This window comes from Daucus carota, chromosome 7, assembly GCF_001625215.2.
Source record: "Daucus carota subsp. sativus chromosome 7, DH1 v3.0, whole genome shotgun sequence".
Classification (NCBI taxonomy): Eukaryota; Viridiplantae; Streptophyta; class Magnoliopsida; order Apiales; family Apiaceae; genus Daucus; species Daucus carota.
Genome location: NC_030387.2, coordinates 475,198 through 498,114, shown reverse-complemented (window position 1 = coordinate 498,114; position 22,917 = coordinate 475,198). Strand labels below are relative to the sequence as shown.

Here is a 22,917-nt window from a genome sequence, read left to right as displayed (position 1 = left end):
TTTAATAATTTTGGGTTCCTCGAGTTGAGATGGTCTTCTATGCACTCCACAACAGAACATATCGCCGGATATATCATATAAGTTGAAGAAAGTGATTGAACAAAATGGATAAACCCATAAACTCATGTAGAAGTTCCGTCATTTGTCATTTGTTAGATACATGTAGAAGTTCCCTCATTTGTTAGATACGAAGACTCCTTGTAGTTGTAGGCGGCTTACGTAAAAAGAGCAGCTAATTCTATGGCTCCGTTTCATTCCTAACCAGCCAGAGCACACTTCTTTGAAAAATAACTAGTTTTTTTTACTAGCTTTTCAAAGCTGATCAGCTTAATTATTCTGAATTTGGGCGACCCCAGAGGAATTTTTTTTTAAGAAAAGGACACCTAGGGGTGATCGCGGTGCGGGCGGTGCGGTTTTTCGCTAAAACCGCGAACCAAACCGCGCATGCGGTTTGGTTGAAAACTCAAACCACAACCGCACCACGCTAGCATAAAAACCGCGTAAACCGCACCACAAAAATGCGGTGTGGTGCGGTGCGGTTTGTGCGGTTTGTATGCTTAAGAATAAATATTTTTAGTTGAAGTTAGAAATAAAATTTAAATATACAATAATTAAAAACTTTGCATGTAATGAATTTATATGATATTTATCATTTCAGAGCTACAACAACTACTAAAATAACACAAACAAAAATGTAAATATGATAATAAATATGAGTACTAACTACCAAGAGACATATTATAATAATATAATCATTTCATACAAATTTGGTATAATAGTAATGCGAGATTGATAAAATAATAATTCTATTATTTGAAGAGATTTAACAATTAACAAACATATATAACATAATTATAAATAATATATATATGTATAATATAATTTTATTTGACAATCACTAATATATATATATATATATATATATATATATATATATATATATATAATAATAATAATAATATTGCGGTGCGGTGCGGTTTGAACCGCACTACTAATATGTCAAACCGCAATCCGCACCGCACCGCGCGGTTTGTGAAAAATTCAAACCGCAACCGCACCACGAAAATTAAAAACCACGTTTTGTTGTGCGGTTTGGTGCGGTGCGGGCGGTTTATGCGGTGTGGGCGGTTTTTTGATCACCCCTAAGGACACCCCACCCACGGACGACCTTCATTCATTTCAAACCAGTAGGGGTCACCTCTCCCTCGGTCGGCCTGTGTTGTGTAAAAATTTACGTGACCTCCCCTCTCACGGACCACGTGTGCCCTGCCTCTCTCTAAATCAGCCGAAGCAACACCAAAGTAGCAACAAAGAAAACGGAGCAAGCGGCTGGATTTTGAGCAAGAGGAGAAAAGGGAGAAGAGAGGGTCGTCCACACACACAAAGATTTTGAGCTTGTCATCAACACCTTCAAATCAACCTGAATTAGCATTAATTTGAAGGTATTATTCTAATCCTTAGTATATTTATATATATAGGGTCCTATTCCAATAGAAACTACTAGAATTAAAACTAAATGAAAATCAATGCGATTAAGTAGAATGATGCGGTTTTTGGGATCGGGGATGGACCCAGAGATGGGCCTAGACGAGGTCTAAATGGGCCTAGAAGGGCCGGGTCGAGGCCCAGTGGGACCATGGTTTGGCTCTTTAAGATTGTCTGGAGCCCGTTTAGGGCCTGAGCCTTGGCGAGGCCCTGGCGGGCCCGAGGTGGATTGAGTGGGTGAGGCTGGGCCGGTGATGACATATAGGGGGTGGGTGATGACATATAGGGGGTGGGTGAAGTCATTTAGGTATAGTTTCTCTTGGGTACATAAAAGGGGTGGGTGAAATCATTTAGGTATAGGTTCTCTTGGTTTCCATTTTAGTTTTTATTTAAGCGGTTTCTATTTGAGCAATTGCCTATATATGTGTGTGTATAATGCCTTGATTTTAATTAATTTCTTGTATGATTTACTAGAGTTTGCATGATTGAGACTTGAGATTTGATATTAAATTTTGAAAATTGAAATAGTTTAATAATTTTGAAATTTATGTTTGAAATTAAGGGTCCTTTTTAGGATTTCTTAAATTAGATGTGTAGTCGTAGTTCATGATTTGTAGAAAAATGTTTGGATTTTAAGATTTTGTGGTTGGAAAGTAATGAGAGAATGTTCGAAATTAGTCATATAGGCGGTAATATCGTATATAGAAAAAGGAATAAATAAATAAATTACATTAAAAAAATATAAAGTAATGCAATAATATAAGTAATAATCGAAAATAATATTTAATAATTCGAAACTAAAAATATAATAATTTATTATAATAGAATAATAAATCTAATCTAAAAATATTACTATAATTCGAAACTAAAAAATCTAAACTAAACTAAAAATATTACTATAATATTATTGCTAGAATTTAAAACCGAAACTAAAAATCGAAAATAATAGAAAACAAGTACACAATCCATGTACTCCTTCTGTCCCGTTTTTGTTGTCCATTAATCAAAAGTTTTATTCGATCAAATTAAATAAATTAATAATGATAATAAATTAGAACTGAATTAGCAATATTCATCTTGTTTTTTATCACTTTTATTTACCATAGTTATAATAAAAATAAGGAAAACCAATAGAAATTATTGTTGCAGTTGTTATTCACTCCATACCTTTTAAGAATTGAATTATTTATTATATTTAAGAAATCACATTAAGACACCGAAGATGATCTTATAATTTTTATTCATAGTACACTCCTATCACCCACCCAAAGAAAGCTACCCTGAATCCAGCTTTTTCAAGAACTTGATTCTGCTTCATCAGTGCACATCTCATTTTCTTCTTCCTCATTTCACTTGTTTTGGAAATTTGTAAATACTTTTCATGCAAAAGAATTGAAATGTTGTTGGTTGCATTGCCACACAATTATTGGTCTAGTCAACCAAGAAAATATGCAATTTCTTGTAGGCCTCCAACCCTTGAGGACCTCAAAATTTCCCATTTTTTGTAGGAAACATTCAATGCATACTTAGCTAGAGTTCTAAAAACTAATTTTGTGTAATCTCTGAGCAGCGCAATGGCTATAAGCACCCTCATTCTGTTGTTATGCTCCATTTTATCACCTAACTTAATGAAGTCCATGGCACATCAGATCATTCGAGATGGCGAAACTATCACATCAGCCGGTGAGGAGTTTGAACTCGGTTTTTTTAGCCCCAGCGGCTCTACTAAACGCTATCTGGGTATCTGGTACAAGAAAATATCTAATGGGACGGTTATATGGGTCGCGAATCGAGATGCTCCCGTTATGAATACCTCAGGCATCCTGAGGGTCAGTGACCAAGGACTTTCACTGCAAACAGGTAATGAAATTATATGGTCAGCAAAAACTTCAATATTAATGAAGAATCCTGTGGCACGTTTATTAGGTTCGGGGAATTTGGTTGTAAGGGATGATGATCATCATATGAACAACACAGAAGATTTTTTCTGGCAGAGTTTTGATTATCCTGCGGATAATTTGCTGCCTGGCATGAAGATGGGAATAGACTTGGTCACCGGCCTAGAGAGGTACCTCACGTCGTGGAAAAGTGCTAATGACCCTTCCACAGGGAGTTTTACTGACCGGCTTGATCCTCATGGTTTTCCACAGTTCTTTCGGTTAAAAGATTCTGCCAAATGGGCGCGGACTGGACCATGGAATGGTCGGCAGTTCCCTGGCGCTCCCAAGAGTAATCAAAATGGATTCTACACGGAAAATTTTGTTTTCAATGAGAAAGAAATTTATTATAAGTTGGATTCTGTCAGAGGAACTTCTGCTGATGTACGGTTTCACTTGACTCCAAATGGAGAAATAAAGTTTCTCTATTGGAACTATCAAGAACAAATTTGGTTAGTGTATGTTACCATCATTGTCTCTAACTGTGAGCAGTATAAATTGTGTGGTGCTAATGGTCTGTGTAAAGTTTCCAACTCACCAAGATGCGAATGTCTGACTGGTTTTATTCCCAAATTCCCCGAGAAGTGGAAAGAAGGAGATTGGTCTGGTGGATGTGTTCGTAAAAAAAAACTAGATTGTGGAACTAAAGCAGGTTTCTTGAAATATACGCGTGTTAAGTTGCCAGACACAAGGTATTCATGGTATGACTTGCGAATCACCCTTGAACAATGTCAGAGGCTGTGTCTTAAGAACTGCTCTTGTATAGCTTATACCAACGCAGATATTAGAAGTGGTAGAAGTGGATGCCTTTTATGGTTTAATGAGCTAAGTGATTCGAAAGGTTACACTGAAGAGGGGGAAGATATATACGTAAAGATGGCATCATCTGAATTAGGTAACTTTACTTCACACACTTGAAATCTCAATTGTTCACTATATGTGAAGTGTTAAACTGAACTGAACCCTCAAATCTTTTGTTTCTTCTGTGGCAGTGAAGAGTCTAAGATCCAGAGTTAAGCGGCTTATGTGGATCACTTTGATTCCCGCAGTAATTGCTCTAACATCCTTGTATATGTTATTGTTATGGAAGAGAAAGCAGAACATAAAAGGTACATTATGTATGGCAATAGTAACTTTTTACTCTGAAATATAAAAAAAAAATCAAGATATGATTGAAGTAACTGCAAGACTGAATGAATTTTACTCTGAACTTTGCAGAAAACATGAAGCTAAGTCCAGAAAGTGTTGCCTTGACGGAACTTGAGAGTGAAGATAGGGAGTTGCCTTCAGTGGACTTCAAAAGAATTGTAAATGCCACAGATAACTTCTCCCGGAAAAACAAGCTTGGGGAGGGCGGCTTTGGACCTGTGTACAAGGTGATTGATTACACGTATATACAACATGTGCATTTTACATGAATAAATAGGGTTGTTTACGAACAGAGCCGAGCTGAGTTTTGACCGAACCGAGCTGAGTTTTAATTTTTTTCTAACGAGCCGAGCTGAGCTTTTCTTAACGAACAAAAATTGTGTTCAAGCTCGAGCTAGTTAACTAACGAGCCGAACACGAGCTTGTTCACGAACAAATACGAGCCGAGTCGAGCTAGAAAAAAAATAAGGTCAAACCGCTACTTGATTATTAAAATAGCAAACTAAATAAAACTATTTTTTTCCGGAATTTTGATTACATCACTAAAATCTATAGATGTATTAGATGTTGAATTTTGAGTTCAATAACATTTATATATTATAAAAATATCCTAAAAATATTGTATTTTTTTGAGTTTTAACGTGCCGAACGAGTTCGAGCAGAGCTCGAGCCGAACACACTAAAAGCTCGGTTCGAGCTCGTTTTTTTAACGAACACATTTATGTGTTCGAGCTCGTTTTCTTAACGAACCGAGCCGAACCGAGCTTTTATCGAGCCGAACACACTAAAAGCTCGGTTCGAGCTCGTTTTTTTAACGAACACATTTATGTGTTCGAGCTCGTTTTCTTAACGAACCGAGCCGAACCGAGCTTTTATCGAGCCGAACTCGAGCTTGTTCGCGAACAGCTCGGTTCGTGAACTGCCATATAAGAATAATCATTAGAACTGATGACATATTTTGACCAAATGGTAGCGAAAAATTACAAAGAAAGGTGCAAAATTCAGAATCACTGCAATCATAATATTCATTAAGTGATTACAGGGCATATGGAATGATGGACAAGAGATAGCTGTGAAAAGGCTAGCAAAGCATTCTGGTCAGGGACAGGATGAGTTCATAAATGAAGTTTCTTGTATCGGAAAACTTCAGCACAGAAATCTTGTGACACTTCTTGGTTGCTGCACAGAGAAAGGAGAAAGAATTTTGATATACGAATATATGGCTAATAAAAGTTTAGATTCATTCATTTTCGGTGCGTTCTGATCTGAAATGTTATTTATATGTTATGAGTTAGATTTATGGCAATTCGCTTTAATGTTATAAGCAGCTGATTTACTTTGCAAAATGATAGATAATGAATTAAGAAACTCAATGGATTGGCTTCAACGATCCAACATAATAAATGGCATTGCCCGAGGACTTCTCTATCTTCATCAAGATTCAAAGCTCAGAATCATTCATAGGGATCTTAAAGCGAGTAATATTTTACTTGATCATGAGATGAATCCAAAGATTTCGGACTTTGGCATGGCCAGATGTTTTAGAGGAAGTCAAACTGAAGCATATACATCAAGGATTGTCGGGACATAGTAAGAAGTTTTATGACTCTGAAACGTATAATTTCTACTATTTTGTTTTTCTTGGCTAACAAGTTTTTTTCTGTTGGCTACCTTGAAATTGTGCAGTGGTTACATGTCCCCTGAGTATGCAAGCGATGGACAGTTCTCTGTTAAATCCGATGTATATAGCTTTGGTGTTATACTCATAGAGATAGTGAGCGGAAAGAAAAATAGATTATTCGATCATGCTGATCAAAGCTTAAATCTACTTGGACATGTAAGAGAGCCTTTTTTTTATTATAAAGCTTTTATTCTTTAAGTTTAGCTACTATTGACAGAACAAACAATTAACTTTTAGGCATGGAGGAGTTATAATGAAGACAAGCTTTTGGGACTAATTGATGAGGTGTTATTGGACTCTGGCAACCAGATGGAATTGTTTCGAGTTATACAAATTGGATTACTGTGTGTTCAAGAAGATCCAATAGATAGGCCATTTATGTCCGAGGTGTTACTGATGTTGAGTAGTAAGATGCAACTACCTCGTCCCAAGAAACCTGGTTTCTTCATGGAGAGAACGTTCCAGGACATGGATCACTTGTTAGATGATTCCAAGTTTTCATCATGCAATAGGTCGGCTATTACCTCTCTTCTACCTCGACAATAGTGTTAAGTCTTCTAGGAACCTTGATTACAATTTTAAAGTTTTTGCAACTTAAAACTCCATGACATGGATTGAATGTTGTCACAACTGCAGAGAGAATGAGCATGAAAGCCTTGTTGATTTTTCCTTCTTCCTCGTTTTCCCTACGATCTTCGTCATAAATAATATTCACACCCATCTCCACATATTTTGTCTGCAACTTTTCATTTCATTATTCCCCATTCATTTCCAATCAAGTAAACACGATCTGAATACTTTCAAGCTAAATAAGTACTCTAAATGCACTTTTAACCCTCAAATTTTTCGGGGTGTGTACCGATACGGGCTCAATATCTTAACTTGACCAATTCAACCCTCCAAGTATTTAATATGTTCCGATTAGCTCTCATATCCAAAAATGGTATATAACGGATGAACAACCATGACATTTCACACTCAAAAGGGTTAAAAGAAATTGAACACTGAGGATTAAAAGGATTAAAATACACATCTAATGTATTTTTTAAGGATTAAAAGCAACATCTAATTTCACACTCAAAAGGGTTAAAAGAAATTGAACACTGAGGATTAAAAGGATTAAAATACACATCTAATGTATTTTTTAAGGATTAAAAGCAACATCTAATATATTCTTTAGGGGTTAAAAGGAAAGAACAAACTTTATCTTCATGTAATTGTCAAGTTTACCGTTCGTTATATACTTTTTTTTTGCTTCATCCCGATATGAGGACTAATCGGAACATATCGGATACTTGGAGTGTTGAATCTCTACATTTTTTAGCAGCTGCTTTCTTTATCTCTCTCCCTCGTAGAAGATTCCTCGCTGTTCGAAAATGTTTAAGAATTCAGAAGTCTTGTTCTGACTTTATCAGGCAGCAGCTTTCTTTTTTGTTCTTGTTGTAAATAAGCTGCCGTTTTCTTAATCGTAACAAAATAACAAAAGAGTCTTGAGAATGAATCGGGTTACAGTTGCGTTTTGCTGCCACGAGCCAAGTGGAACAAATCATCAAGAGAACAGGAGAACTAAGAGAACTTTTTGGCGTGCAATCAGCATATAAGCATTCAGTAGTTGAAAGACAAACGTGTAGAAAATGACTTCCAAAATCCATTGTGGAAAATGGACCATAAGAAAATTCCTGCAATTTTAATTTGTGATGAAAAAGTCTAGGATCACAAAGGAGGACTTGGTCAGTGATAAATGTTTTCGACAATTAGTGGAACTATGGGTCAAGTACAAATTGTTCAACTATGTATGGAACTTTGGACAAAGACATGGGAACGTGTAGAATGGTTTTGTAAAACATTCAGGTGTGAAGTTGCCAGACACGCGGAATTCATGGTATGACCTGAGAATTAACCTTGAACAATGTGAAAGATTGTGTCTGAAGAACTGCAATTGTACAGCATATGCAAACACAGATATTAGAAGTGGATGCATCTTGTGGTTCAATGATCTAACTGATATGGTAAGCAACACAGCTGATGGACAAGATATTTATATAAGGATGCCAGCATCTGAATTAGGTAACCCTATTTTTCTGCATATTAAACTTCTTTTTTATGTAAGAATGTGAGCAACTTATGGCTCAACCTCCTAATATATTTTAATATAAAACGTTGAACCTATACTCTTGTAGATAACGAGAGATCCAGAGCAAAAAGGCATCTACAAATCTTATTGACTGTCGTGCTAGTACAGTAGAACTAGTAGTAGCACTCGCTCTCATGTGCCTCTTTGTTTTAAGGAAGCGAAAGCTGAAGGGAGAAGGTATATATTACTGGAACAATTATTATAATGCGAGCCAACATTCGTACCAGAAGACAAAACAGAAGGCCTTAAACGCACACTTATAGTGATAAGATGTCCTGACTTCTGATCTATGAATCACTGGTCCGGAAAACAATTAAGGTGTTGCTGTTGCCTTGAACAAAATTGAGAGTGAAGATTGGGAGCTGACTTGAAAAGACTTGTGAAAGCCACAAACAACTTCTCGCAGGACAATAAGCTTGGAGAGGGCGGGTTTGGACCTGTCTACAAGGTGATTTTACTTGTACCCAGCATGTGCAAAGCAAAAAAATCTAAATCATTCTCACCTTAGTGTGTTGTGAAATTACCAGGATACAGAATGTGATTGATTATTTTCACTGAGCATTTCAGGGCAGGAGGTAGCTGTGAATAGACTATCAAAGACTTCCGGTCAGGGACTGGATGACTTATAAATTAAATTTTGTGCATTGCAAACCTTCAACACAAAAATCTTGTGACGCTTCTTGGTTGCTGCACAGAGAAAGACTAATGAATTTTGATATACTAATACATGGCTAATAAAAGTTTAGATTCATTCATTTTTGGTTCGTTGTTATCCAAAAATTTTATAAAATATAATTCCCTTTTCAAAAAGCAGTTTTCAACTAAAAACTGCTGTTCGAAAAAGCTGCTTTTAGCAACGTCAAACAGTACCTGAGGAAATGTGACTGATATCACAGTCCTTGCAGCCTGAGATATCTTTTAATAAGTTGATTCTAGTCCTCCAGCGCTTTCTAATTACTATATTCAATCTTTCAGATTATTTGATCCTGTGAGGGGAGAGAGATTTGGGATATGTTCCTGAATGAGGGTCACAATTAAGTAAGGCAACTGATTTCACAATCACAAAATTATGTTAAAAATAAGTTTTTTTAAACTTACCAAATCTATAAGAAAAATTATAGCCCATACGGAATGGCTGGATTTTTTTAAAATTTAAATATAATACATGCTGAATTTTAAAGTAGACATTTCTAGATTTTAAAGCACATTTTCATAGAGTACTTCTCAAAATTCAAGTCAAAACCGTATACTTCATGTACTTTGATGATATACAAATTCTTATCAATGCTAGGATTTCCTTGATGAAAATGACAGAAGAAACACCGTAAACAATTTGAATCTATGGATTTGACATTATGTTCATCTTCTTCTGACCCTCTGCAAGTAAATCGATATCTGGGTATCTGGTACAAGAGTATTTCCAACGGGACAGTTGTATGGATTGCTAACAGGGATACTCCTGTCATTAATGCTCTAGGCGTCGTAAGAGTCCATGACAAGGTAATTATATTTGAAACAGATGATGGGATAATATGGACTTCAAATACGTCCATATCAATAAAAAATCCGGTTGCACAACTATTGGATTCAGGGAATTTGGTTGTGAGGGAGGATAAAAATGATATCAACAATGCAGGAAATTTTATTTGGCAGAGTTTTGATCATCCTGTAGATACTATGCTTCCTAGCATGAAGGTTGGATTAAACTTGGTAACGGGCTTAGAGAATTACGTTACATCATGGAAAAATGTTGATGATCCATCCACAGGAAGTTTTAGTAACCGTATTAATCCTAATGGTTTTCCACAGTTTTTCATATCGAAAGGTTCAGCAAAATGGTTTAGGACTGGACCATGGGTTGGTAGCCAGTACATTGGGTATCCGAAGAGTAATCCAAATGGCATATATAAAGACAGATTTGTTTTCAATAAGAAGCAAATTTATTATGAGTTTGATCTTGTCACTAAAACTTCTGCTGTTATAAGGTTCAGTAAGAAGCAGAGTTATGGATTTTGTGGGGCTTAAGTATTTGTAACATTAACAGCTCCCCCAGATGTGAATGTATGAAGGGATTTATTCCCACATATCCAGAGAAGTGGAAGGCAGTAGATTGGTCTAGTGGATCTGTTCGTAAAACATGACTAGACTGTGAAACGGAAGCAGACTTTATAAAATATTCTGGTGTAAAGTTTCCCGATACACAGCACTCACTATATGACATGAGAATTGATCTTGAAGAATGTCGCAGGCTTTGTCTAAAGAACTGCTCTTGTACAGCTTATGTGATCGCAGATGTTAGAAGTGGTGGAAGTGGATGCATTTTATGGTTTGATGTTCTAAGTTCTAACTGATATCAAAGGATACACAGAATATGGACAAGATATATATGTCAAGATGCCAAAATCAAAATATGCAGAGCATATTCATCAAAATACTTATTGCTGTTCGTTGTTGTGTTAATTTTGCTTCAAAACTTGCAGAGAACTTGAAATTCAGTACAGAAGGTGTTGCCTTGAAAAATATTGAGAGCGAAGAGTGGGAGTTGCCACAAATGGACTTTAAAAGAATTGTAAAAGCCACAGATAATTTCTCCCAGGACAACAAGCTTGGAGAGGGTGGAAAGATGGCCCGTAATAACCAAAATATGAAAAGTAAGGCCCAGATTACCTCAATTTGATAAAATGGCCGTGAATGACCATAAGAGACGTGCAGGAAGTAGCGTTTTTATATAATAAAAACACGCTACTTCGTGTAGCGTCTTCTACTTTTAACAAAAGAGAAGACGCTACTTGAAGTAGTGTTTATAAACTTTTTATAATATGTTTACTTATAAATAAAATTAACAACAAATTTATAGTCGTTAACATTTAGGGTTTATATTTGGATTTTAAAATGATTAATTTAAACATTAAATTAAATTGACTGACAGTTAGGGTTTATGATTGAGGGTGTAGGGCCGGTAGATCCTACTCCCTCGAGCCTAAACCCTAATTAATGCGAGGCTGCAGGGCCGAAGGCTCTAAAGCCGAGAAACCGGCGAAATAAATAAATTTACAACCGTTAACATTTAGGGTGGGTTGCAGAATGATTAATTCGTACTGTATATTAAATTGACCGACGCTTAGGGTTTAGGATTGAGGGTGTAGGGCCGGTAGGCCCTACTCCCTCGAGCCTAAACCTTAATTAAGTGAGGCTGAAGGGCTGAAGGGCCGAAGGCCCTGAAGCCGAGACGCCGGCGGAATAAATAAATTTACAACTGTTAACATTTAGGGTTTAGGTTTGGGTTGCAGAATGATTAATTCGTACTGTATATTAAATTGGCCAACGGTTAGGGTTTAGGATTGAGGGTGTAGGGCCGGTAGGCCCTACTCCATCGAGCCTAAACCCTAATTAAGCGAGGCTGAAGGGCCGAAGGCCCTGAAGCCGAGACGCCGGCGGAATAAATAAATTTACAACCGTTAACATTTAGGGTTTAGGTTTGGGTTGCAGAATGATTTATTCGTACTGTATATTAAATTGGCCGACGGTTAGGGTTTAGGCTCGAGGGAGTAGGGCCTGGCCCTACTCCCTCGAGCCTAAACCCTAATTAATGCGAGGCTGCAGGGCCGAAGGCCCTAAAGCCAAGAAACCAGTTTAAAAAATAAATTAACAGTCGTTAACATTTAGGGTTTATGTTTGGGTTTTTAGAATAATTAATTTATATTTTAAATTAAATTGACTGACGGTTAGAGTTTAGGACTGATTTTAGAAAAATTAATATTTGAGAACAAAAAAACAAAACAAACGCCAAGGGAATTAACGTTTTAATTTATAATAAAAGAGAAACGTCACATGAGGTGGCGTTTGATCTTAACAAAAACCCCAAAACAATAAAACATGCATTAAACGCTATTGTGTATAACGTTTTGGCAGATAAAAGAAGCCCATTACAAAGGCCCATCAAATATAAAGCAGCAAATGAATTCAGGTTGAACGTGATATCAAGTAGCGTCTTCCTGATTTTATAAAAATCAAATGACCTAAACGCTACACGATGTAGCGTCTTACATCTTTTAATAAAGACGCTACACCAGCCGCGTCTCTATTGGTCAGTGAGGGCCAATTTCCGGGTATTTTGATATTTGGGGCATTTCCACCTCAAATTTGGTTATTTGGGGCCCAAACCCGGGTGGACCTGTCTACAAGGTTATTATACTTGTACACAACATGAGCATTTAAGTTGAATAATTTGATACAAAAAAAAAATCAGAAAATTACTAGGATGCAAAATATTGATGATCATGTATAATATTTTTGGAGCGATTTCAGGGCATCTTGATGGACAGGAGATAGCGGTGAAAATGCTTTCAAAGAATTCTGGTCAAGGACTAGATGAGTTCATTACTGAAATTTGTTGTATTTCAAAGCTTCAGCACAGAAATCTTGTGACACTTCTTGGTTGCTGCACAGAGAAAGGAGAAAGATTTTTGATCTACGAATATATGGCCAACAAAAGTTTAGATTCGTTCATTTTCAGTTTGTCTTAATCTGAATTATATCTTAAAAGTATTATAGATATTATTGCAAATTTACTTAGATTTATTTGGAATTTGTCATGTATATCTCTAAAAAAGTCGCCTATATATGTTTTAAATTTTACATGACAACAAACTAGATGAAGAAATAAGAAAATCAATCAATTGGCCGGAACGATACAACATAATAATTAATGGCATTGCTAGGGGACTTCTGTATCTTCATCAAGATTCAAAGCTACGAATCATTCATAGAGATCTAAAGGCCAGTAATATTTTTTACTTGATCATGAGATGAATCAGAAGATTTCAGACTTTGGCATGGCAAGATGTTTTAAGGGAGGTCAAATGGAAGCAAATGCATCTAAGAATTGTTGGCACTAAGTGTTCTAAAAATAGGTAAACTTGGCCGAGTACTCGTTTTTAACCCCTCGTACGATCCGAGTTCCGAGTACTCGCATTCTAAAACGATTTTATAAGAAATTAGTCAAAATTCGGTTTGACTCCGAGTACTTTGAGTCAAACTTGGATTTGACTTGTTTTTATTATATTGTGAGATAGTATTAAGATAGTAGTATATACTTGAACTGTGAAATCAATTATTGTTAATATGTTGTCAATAATAGTATTTATTCATTAAGAAATTATTGATAATATTAAGTAATTATTATTAATATATAACATGTTCTTATATATTAAAAACAAAAAACCGTTACACTCAAGCTTCAAGTTTAAACACTTGCGATTTGTATACTAAAATTTGATTAAAAATGAATTTAGAACATAAAAAAAAATTAATATCCGAGTAGCTGTCCGAGTACTCGTTTCCGAGTACTCTGAATTCCGAGTACTCATTTTTTTTAGAACAAAACCGAGTCGATCCGATTTCCGATTTTTACAACTTTGGCACTTAGTAAGATGTTCTACGACTCTGCAACACATCACCTCCTTTAATTCTGTTCATGACTAATGAGTGATATCTCTACCTTTGATCTCGTGCAGTGGTTACATGTCCCCTGAATATTCTATTGACGGACAAATTTCTGTCAATCCGATGTATACAGCTTTGGTATTTTACTCATAGAGATGTATAATTTTTATTCATAGTACAACTCTTATCACCCACCCAAACAAAGCTACCCTCAATCCAGCTTTTTCAAGAACTTGAGATTTTCTTCTTCCTCATTTCACTTGTTTTGGAAAATTGTAAATACTTTTCATGCAAAAGAATTGAAATGTTGTTGGTTGCATTGCCACACAATTATTGGTCTAGTCAACCAAGAAAATATGCAATTTCTTGTAGGCCTCCAACCCTTGAGGACCTCAAAATTTCCCATTTTTTGTAGGAAACATTCAATGCATACTTAGCTTGAGTTCTAAAAACTAATTTTGTGTAATCTCTGAGCAGCGCAATGGCTATAAGCACCCTCATTCTGTTGTTATGCTCCATTTTATCACCCAACTTAATGAAGTCCATGGCACATCAGATCATTCGAGATGGCGAAACTATCACATCAGCCGGTGAAGAGTTTGAACTCGGTTTTTTTAGCCCCAGTGGCTCTACTAAACGCTATCTGGGTATCTGGTACAAGAAAATATCTAATGGGACGGTTATATGGGTCGCGAATCGAGATGCTCCCGTTATGAATACCTCAGGCATCCTGAGGGTCAGTGACCAAGGACTTTCACTGCAAACAGGTAATGAAATTATATGGTCAGCAAAAACTTCAATATTAATGAAGAATCCTGTGGCACGTTTATTAGGTTCGGGGAATTTGGTTGTAAGGGATGATGATCATCACATGAACAACACAGAAGATTTTGTGTGGCAGAGTTTTGATTATCCTGCGGATAATTTGCTGCCTGGCATGAAGATGGGAATAGACTTGGTCACCGGCCTAGAGAGGTACCTCACGTCGTGGAAAAGTGCTAATGACCCTTCCACGGGGAGTTTCACTGACCGGCTTGATCCTCATGGTTTTCCACAGTTCTTTCGGTTAAAAGATTCTGCCAAATGGGCGCGGACTGGACCATGGAATGGTCGGCAGTTCCCTGGCGCTCCCAAGAGTAATCAAAATGGATTCTACACGGAAAATTTTGTTTTCAATGAGAAAGAAATTTATTATAAGTTGGATCCTGTCAGAGGAACTTCTGCTGATGTACGGTTTCAGTTGACTCCAAATGGAGAAATAAAGTTTCTTGTATGGAAATATCAAGAAAAAAATTGGTTAGTATATGTTACCCTCATTGTCTCTAACTGTGAGCAGTATAAATTGTGTGGTGCTAATGGTCTGTGTAAAGTTTCCAACTCACCAAGATGCGTATGTCTGACTGGTTTTATTCCCAAATTCCCCGAGAAGTGGAAAGCAGGAGATTGGTCTGGTGGATGTGTTCGTAAAGAAAAACTAGATTGCGGGACTAAAGCAGGTTTTTTGAAATATACGCGTGTTAAGTTGCCAGACACAAGGTATTCATGGTATGACATGCGAATGACCCTTGAACAATGTCGGAGGCTGTGTCTTAAGAATTGCTCTTGTATAGCTTATACTAACACAGATATCAGAAGCGGTGGAAGTGGATGCCTTTTATGGTTTAATGAGTTGAGTGATATAAAAGGTTACACAGATGAGGGGGAAGATATATATGTAAAAATGGCATTATCTGAATTAGGTAACTTCACTTCACACACTTAATTTCTCAATTGTTCATTATATGTGAATTGTTAAACTGCGGCCTCAAATCATTTGATTCTTCTGTGGCAAAGCAGTAAAGAGTCTAAGATCCAGAGTTAAGCGGCTTATGTGGATCATATTGATTCCCACAGTAATTGCTCTAACATCCTTGTATATGTTATTGTTATGGAAGAGAAAGCAGAACAGAAAAGGTATATTATGTATGAATAAATCAAGATATGATTCAAGTAACTGCAAGACTGAATGAATTTTACTTTGAACTTTGCAGAAAACATGAAGCTAAGTTCAGAAAGTGTTGCCTTGACGGAACTTGAGAGTGAAGATAGGGAGTTGCCTTCAGTGGACTTCAAAAGAATTGTAAATGCCACCGATAACTTCTCCCGGAAAAACAAGCTTGGGGAGGGCGGCTTTGGACCTGTGTACAAGGTGATTACACGTATATACAACATGTGCATTTTACATGAATAAATAGGGTTGTTCACGAACAGAGCCGAGCTGAGTTTTGACCGAACCGAGCCGAGTTATAATTTTTTTTCTAGCGAGCCGAGCTTTTCTTATCGAACAAAAATTGTGTTCAAGCTCGAGCTAGTTAACTAACAAGCCGAACACGAGCTTGTTCACGAACAAATACGAGCCGCGTCGAGCTAGAAAAAAAACAAGGTCAAATCGCTACTTGGTTCTTAAAATAGCAAACTAAATAAAATTATTTTTTTCTAGAATTTTGGTTACATCACTAAAATCTATAGATGTATTAGATGTTAAATTCTGAGTTCAATAACATTTATATATTATGAAAATATCCTGAAAATATTGTATTTTTTCGAGTTTTAACGAGCCGAACGAGTTCGAGCAGAGCTCGAGCCGAACACACTAAAAGCTCAGTTCGAGCTCGTTTTCTTAACGAACACATCTATGTGTTCGAGCTCGAGTTCTTAACGAACCGAGCCGAACCGAGCTTTTATCGAGCCGAACTCGAGCTTTTTCGCGAACAGCTCGATTCGTGAACGGCCATATAAGAATAATCATTAGAACTGATGACATATTTTCACCAAATGGTAGCGAAAAATTTCAAAGAAAGGTGCAAAATTCAGAATCACTGCAATCATAATATTCATCAAGTAATTACAGGGCATATGGAATGATGGACAAGAGATAGCTGTGAAAAGGCTTTCAAAGCATTCTGGTCAGGGACAGGATGAGTTCATAAATGAAGTTTCTTGTATCGGAAAACTTCAGCACAGAAATCTTGTGACACTTCTTGGTTGCTGCACCGAGAAAGGAGAAAGAATTTTGATATACGAATATATGGCTAATAAAAGTTTAGATTCATTCATTTTCGGTGCGTTCTGATCTCAAATGTTATTTATATGTCAAGAGTTAGATTTTTGGCAATTGGCTTTAATTTAATAAGCAGCTGATTTACTTGGCAAAATAATAGATAATGAAGTAAGAAACTCAATGGATTGGCTTCAACGATCCAACATAATAAATGGCATTGCCCGAGGACTTCTCTATCTTCATCAAGATTCAAAGCTCAGAATCATTCATAGGGATCTAAAAGCGAGTAATATTTTACTTGATCATGAGATGAATCCAAAGATTTCAGACTTTGGCATGGCCAGATGTTTTAGAGGAAGCCAAACTGAAGCATATACATCAAGGATTGTCGGGACATAGTAAGAAGTTTCACGACTCTGAAACGTATAATTTCTACTTTTTTCTTATTCTTGCTAACAATTTTTTTTTTTTTGTTGCCTTCCTTGAAATTGTGCAGTGGTTACATGTCCCCTGAGTATGCAATCGATGGACAGTTCTCTGTTAAATCCGATGTATACAGCTTTGGTGTTATACTCATAGAGATTGTGAGCGGAAAGAAAAATAGATTATTCGATCATGCTGATCATAGCTTAAATCTACTTGGACATGTAAGTGAGCCTTTTTTTTATTATAAAGCTTTATTCTTTAAGGTTAGCTACTATTGACAGAACAAACAATTAACTTTTAGGCATGGAGGAGTTATAATGAAGACAAGCTTTTGGGACTAATTGATGAGGTGTTATTGGACTCCAGTAACCAGATGGAATTGTTTCGAGTTATACAGATTGGATTACTGTGTGTTCAAGAAGATCCAAATGATAGGCCATTTATGTCCGAGGTGTTACTGATGTTGAGTAGTAAGATGCAACTACCTCGTCCCAAGAAACCTGGTTTCTTCATGGAGAGAACGTTCCAGGACACGGATCACTTGTTAGATGATTCGAAGTTTTCATCATGCAATAGGTCGGCTATTACCTCTCTTCTACCTCGACAATAGTGTTAAGTCTTCTTGGAACCTTGATTACAATTTTTAAGTTTTGTAACTGCAGAGAGAATGAGCATGAAAGCCTTTACGATCTTTTTCATAAATATGGGTCAAGTAGACTTATTTCAACTATGTGTGAAACTTATGTCCAGTTGTAATAGTCTAATAGAAATCTTGTGACGCTTCTTGGTTGCTGCACTGAGAAAGGAGAACGAATTTTGATATACGAATATATGGCGAATAAAAGCTTAGATTCATTTATTTTTGGTTCGTCCTGATCCGAATTTTTCATAAAATACATGAGATGAATTTATGTTTAAGTAATTTAAATTTACTTCAAAGCTGTCATATATATCTTTGTATACATGATATAAAAACTATGATTTACTTGATGACAAATTAAAAGATGAAGATATAAGAATCTCGATGGACTGGCTGGAAAGATACAAAATCATAATCATTCATAGAGATCTCAAACTGCCTCATCCTAAAAAACGAGGTTTCTTCATGCAGAGAATACCGCGAGACATTGAAGAACCCCGGATTTTCATCAGGTACTTAAGGTACTTGTTCTTGTACAAATTTTCAATATATTTTTTTTGTAATGGCCTGGAACAATGATCAAAACTCCGCCTACAAGCCTGTGTGACAATGACTTGCGAGACAATTCAAAAGAGAAAGTGAGAATATCTTTAAAATTATTAGAACTGATGCCTAACATTGAAAATTATTCAAGGAATAAACGAGATGTTCTTAGAATATGAAAATTCAAAGCATTTCAATTGCTTAAAGCTTTGACAATTTGTTGATGAAAATGACGGGGAAGAAACTAAGTACATGCTTTCGTATAAGGAAGTGAAATGTGAGATGTGGAATGCCTAATTTTACCAAACCAGGTCAAGAGATCTTCCTAGTCAAGAGTCTGTTATATAATAATATAGCTAGGAGGATTCCACATAGATACATTAAGCAATCACTAGCAATGATGTCTGAGCAATACAATGGATATTACTACCATCATTCTGTTGTTCTTTTCCACTGTAACATCTACCTTGATAAACTCCATAGCAATAGACAGCATTAGAGCAAATGAGACGATTAGGGATGGTGAGACCATCACCTCAGCCGGGGGAGAATTTGAACTTGGATTTTTCAGCGCTGGTAGGTCTACAAACCGATATCTTGGTATCTGGTACAAGAAAATATCCAACGGGACAGTTGTATGGGTTGCTAACAGGGATACTCCTATTAGTAGTACCTTAGGCGTTGTGAGGGTGAATGACAAAGGAATCACATTGCAGGCAGATGATGAGATGAAATGGTCAACAAATACGTCTATATCTGTAAAGAATCCTGTTGTGCAGCTATTAGATTCAGGGAATTTGGTGTTAAGGAATGAAGATGGTGATATCACTACCAGCAAGGATTTTATATGGCAGAGCTTTGATTTTCCTGGAGACAATTTGCTACCTGGCATGAAGCTTGGATTAGACTTGGTAACTGGCCTAGACAGGTATATCACATCATGGAAAAGTGTCGACGATCCATCTACAGGGAGTTTCACTGACAGACTTGATCCTAATGGTTTTCCACAGTTCTTTCTGTCAAAAGGTTCTATCCCATGGGTCAGGACTGGACCATGGAATGGTCGCCAGTTCAGTTGCAATCCGGAGAGTAATCCTAATGGAATATATACAGATGAATTTGTTTTTAATGAGAAGGAAATTTATTATAAGTTTGATCTTATCAATAAAACTTCGGCTGTCATTAGGTTTACCTGGACTCCATATGGTGAACTGAAGATGCTTGTATGGAATTTTCACGATCAAGTTTGGATAGTTTATATGACCCTAAAGGTCGGTGACTGTGATCATTACGGACTTTGTGGTGCTTATGGTATTTGTAACATCAACAGCTCACCAAGGTGCCAATGTTTGAGGGGATTTGTTCCTAAATTCCCAGAGAAGTGGAGCCGAGTAGATTGGTCTAGTGGATGTGTTCATGAAACCAAACTAGACTGCACAACGGAAACAGGTTTTCTGAAATATCCAGGTATCAAGTTGCCAGACACACGGGAGTCATGGTATAACATGAGAGTTGACCTTGCAGAATGTGGGAGGTTATGTCTAAAGAACTGCTCTTGTACAGCTTATGCGAATGCAGATATTAGAAAGGGCGGAAGTGGGTGCATCTTATGGTTCAATGATCTAATTGATATTAAAGGCTACTCGGAAGATGGACAAGATATTTATGTAAGGATGCCTGCATCTGAATTAGGCAGCATTGATTTTCCAGGTAAAGAACTTCCAAAATCTTTAATCATGTGTGACCTATAGAGATACTAGAAATTTTAAGTTCTTCACTGTGTCACTGCAGGTGATATCTGGAGATCCAGAACAAAGAAGCATATATGGATCACTATAATTCCAATAGTACCAGCTGGAGTAGTACTTGCTCTAATAGTTCTCTATGTCTTGAGGAACAGAAAGCTGAAGAGAGAAGGTAAACTACGAAATAATATCTTTTACCAGCAAAAACAAAACTATATTTCAAACCAGAGAAGGTATGGTGTTATGATGTGCAGAGCGTGCCGTTAAAGTCTTCTCACTAAAGATAATTAAATGTCTAAAACATCTGGCAAAAAAAATAAAAATGTCTAAAACGGAAACTAATACTAACCTAACATACAAATCACAGAACTGAATTATAGTGCAAGCATTTGAATACTTATCATTTATCAGTTGCCATTTATCACTGTGCATTAAGCATAAATTAATTATATTTTCTTTCAAACTTTGCAGAAAAATGGAAATTGAGTTCAAATTCTCTTGCCCTAAACAAAATGAAACCTGAAGATTGGGAGTTTCCTTTAGTTGATTTTAAAAGTATTGCAAATGCCACAGATAACTTTTCGCCAAACAACCAGATTGGAGAGGGCGGCTTTGGACCTGTCTACAAGGTGATCAGACGTATATGCAGCATGTCTATATTAAGTGAATATACATAAAAATTTCATTATAGTACATAACATGATCTACTGTATTGGTTGTGAGCAATTATACATTGTAATTCATGGATTCATCATAAAAAGAATGAAGTGATTACTTTCAGGGCATATTAAAAGAGGGCCAAGAGATAGCTGTCAAAAGGCTTTCAAAGAATTCTAGTCAAGGACTAGATGAGTTCATAAATGAAGTATCATGTATTGCGAAACTTCAGCACAGAAATCTCGTGACACTTCTAGGCTGTTGCACAGAGAGAGGAGAAAGAATTCTGATCTATGAATATATGGAAAATAAAAGTTTAGATTCAGTCATTTATGGTACGTCCCTATCTGAAAATGCAGGTTATCTATATGCTGATTATTATGAATGTATTGAGTAGTATTTGTTTTGTACATTACAATTATAATTAACCTCATGCATATTTTTAGATGAAAAACTAAGAATCTCAATGGACTGGACAAAACGATACAGCATAATACAGGGCATTGCTAGAGGGCTTCTATATCTTCATCAAGATTCAAAGTTACGAATCATTCATAGAGATCTCAAGGCCAGCAACATTTTACTTGATCATGATATGAATTCAAAGATTTCAGACTTTGGTCTGGCAAGATGTTTTTTGGGAAGTCAAATGGAAGCAAATACATCAAGAATTGTTGGGACATAGTAAGAAGCTCCAAGACTCTTAATCTTAGTGCTTCTTCTGATTAACGACTAAGAACTGATATCTATATATTTGATCTCCTGCAGTGGTTACATGTCCCCTGAGTATGCTATTGATGGACAGTTCTCATTTAAATCCGATGTCTATAGCTTTGGAGTTTTACTGATAGAGATAGTGACAGGACAGAAAAACAGATTGTTCAGTCATCCCGATCACAGCTTAAACCTACTTGGCCATGTAAGTAAGCATAAATTTATCACAGCGTTTACTTGCTGTAGGTTTACCTACTACTGACATTTCTAAGAGTGAACTTATAGGCATGGAAAAGTTACAATGAAGACAAGCTTTTAGCACTAATCGATGAGGTGATCTTGGACTCAAGCAACCAAATGCAAGTGTTTCGAGTCATCCATATTGGACTATTGTGCGTTCAAGAAGATCCTAACGATAGGCCAGTTATGTCCCAGGTAGTTCTAATGTTAAGCACTAAGATGACACTTCCCCATCCTACAAAACCTGGTTTCTTCATGGAGAGAAAATTACGCGACACAAATCAGTTATTGAGCAAAACCAATTTTTCATCATGCAACCAGTTGACTATTACCTCTATCCAACCTCGACAATAGTGTGAGTCTTGTAATATTAATAAACTATAATCTTAGACATTCTTAGTGTAAGTAGACAAGACAAGGAGTCATGAGGTTGACAAAATGTGCATACCAAAAAATTGCAGCTAAAGAATAAGTGTTGGAAAGCAGCTGATGAACCAGCCTATCTCTTGTTCTTTGAGGGCCAAGGACTTGTATGGGTGATTTATATTACTTCTACAAATTACAATTGCATATTTGACAGCATCATGTTTAGCTTAGTAAAAACTAAACATTTGCAATGCCATATCTAAATATTTTAAAATCTTAACCAATATTGAGAAATTTTTATTGAAAGGCTCTGGGACTTGCATGGAAGCTGATGAAAACAAATTGGAACATGAGAAAAATTAAAATAAAACAACTTCAGATGTAAAAAACTTGTATTCAAATGTTATAATATAGATGGTAGAAGGGAGGACTCGAAAAAAAAAAATGAATGGATGCAAATTTTGTATGCAGAGATTTGGGTCGAAAATAGGTATGATAAGAACTGAACCTTCCTTCACAAATTGGAGGGTTTGAGTTCTAATTAAGGATGATAGGAATGGAATGGTGGAGGGAATGAAATTATTACACATTTAACTAAATTATAGTTCAAATTTCATTCTATTCCCTCCGACTAAAAACCACATAAAATTGTTAGGAATTTTCTCCGAAGGTTTTATTATGCAGATGTATTAGGTCTGACTTGTCTGAATTTACG

At 36.3% G+C, this 22,917-nt stretch overlaps 3 protein-coding genes across 4 annotated transcripts; all 3 read left to right on the top strand.

Annotated features, from left to right (window-relative positions):
* The first annotated feature begins 1,176 nt into the window (after positions 1-1,176).
* On the top strand, positions 1,177-6,927 carry LOC108195823 (G-type lectin S-receptor-like serine/threonine-protein kinase At4g27290). 2 transcript variants are annotated; one of them, XM_064080916.1, is made up of 8 exons: positions 1,177-1,442; positions 3,135-4,317; positions 4,415-4,531; positions 4,641-4,798; positions 5,614-5,824; positions 5,924-6,161; positions 6,258-6,408; positions 6,490-6,927. In XM_064080916.1, exons 2-8 carry the CDS (start codon positions 3,291-3,293, stop codon positions 6,796-6,798), a joined length of 2,211 nt encoding a protein of 736 aa, XP_063936986.1. In that variant the 5' UTR covers positions 1,177-1,442; positions 3,135-3,290; the 3' UTR covers positions 6,799-6,927. The 2 variants fall into 2 exon arrangements, with proteins under 2 accessions (XP_063936986.1, XP_017218276.2); XM_017362787.2 differs by having other exon boundaries at positions 3,056-4,317.
* A 2,800-nt stretch (positions 6,928-9,727) lies between these two features.
* Positions 9,728-11,063, top strand: LOC108194367 (G-type lectin S-receptor-like serine/threonine-protein kinase At4g27290). The gene is made up of 2 exons (XM_017361318.1): positions 9,728-10,376; positions 10,867-11,063. Exons 1-2 carry the CDS (start codon positions 9,728-9,730, stop codon positions 11,061-11,063), a joined length of 846 nt encoding a protein of 281 aa, XP_017216807.1.
* A 3,188-nt stretch (positions 11,064-14,251) lies between these two features.
* Positions 14,252-22,453, top strand: LOC108194365 (uncharacterized). Its single transcript, XM_017361316.2, has 14 exons — positions 14,252-15,570; positions 15,668-15,784; positions 15,862-16,019; positions 16,722-16,932; positions 17,032-17,269; positions 17,368-17,518; positions 17,599-17,906; positions 18,890-20,190; positions 20,272-20,397; positions 20,697-20,854; positions 21,007-21,217; positions 21,329-21,566; positions 21,651-21,801; positions 21,882-22,453. Exons 1-14 carry the CDS (start codon positions 14,313-14,315, stop codon positions 22,188-22,190), a joined length of 4,935 nt encoding a protein of 1,644 aa, XP_017216805.2. The 5' UTR covers positions 14,252-14,312; the 3' UTR covers positions 22,191-22,453.
* The last annotated feature ends 464 nt before the right edge of the window (positions 22,454-22,917 follow it).

What these genes read in the sequence shown, in the direction of transcription:
- LOC108195823 (XM_017362787.2), top strand. Translation starts at nt 3,060, where the DNA reads ATGGCTATAAGCACCCTCATTCTGTTGTTATGCTCCATTTTATCACCT. An exon ending in GCTTTGGACCTGTGTACAAG is followed by an intron (nt 4,799 to 5,613) that starts GTGATTGATTAC and finishes AAGTGATTACAG; the next exon opens with GGCATATGGAATGATGGACA. An exon ending in TCAAGGATTGTCGGGACATA is followed by an intron (nt 6,162 to 6,257) that starts GTAAGAAGTTTT and finishes GAAATTGTGCAG; the next exon opens with TGGTTACATGTCCCCTGAGT.
- LOC108194367 (XM_017361318.1), top strand. Translation starts at nt 9,728, where the DNA reads ATGGATTTGACATTATGTTCATCTTCTTCTGACCCTCTGCAAGTAAAT. An exon ending in TTCTGCTGTTATAAGGTTCA is followed by an intron (nt 10,377 to 10,866) that starts GTAAGAAGCAGA and finishes CAAAACTTGCAG; the next exon opens with AGAACTTGAAATTCAGTACA.
- LOC108194365 (XM_017361316.2), top strand. Translation starts at nt 14,313, where the DNA reads ATGGCTATAAGCACCCTCATTCTGTTGTTATGCTCCATTTTATCACCC. An exon ending in AATGGCATTATCTGAATTAG is followed by an intron (nt 15,571 to 15,667) that starts GTAACTTCACTT and finishes GTGGCAAAGCAG; the next exon opens with TAAAGAGTCTAAGATCCAGA. An exon ending in CAGAAAGCTGAAGAGAGAAG is followed by an intron (nt 20,398 to 20,696) that starts GTAAACTACGAA and finishes CAAACTTTGCAG; the next exon opens with AAAAATGGAAATTGAGTTCA.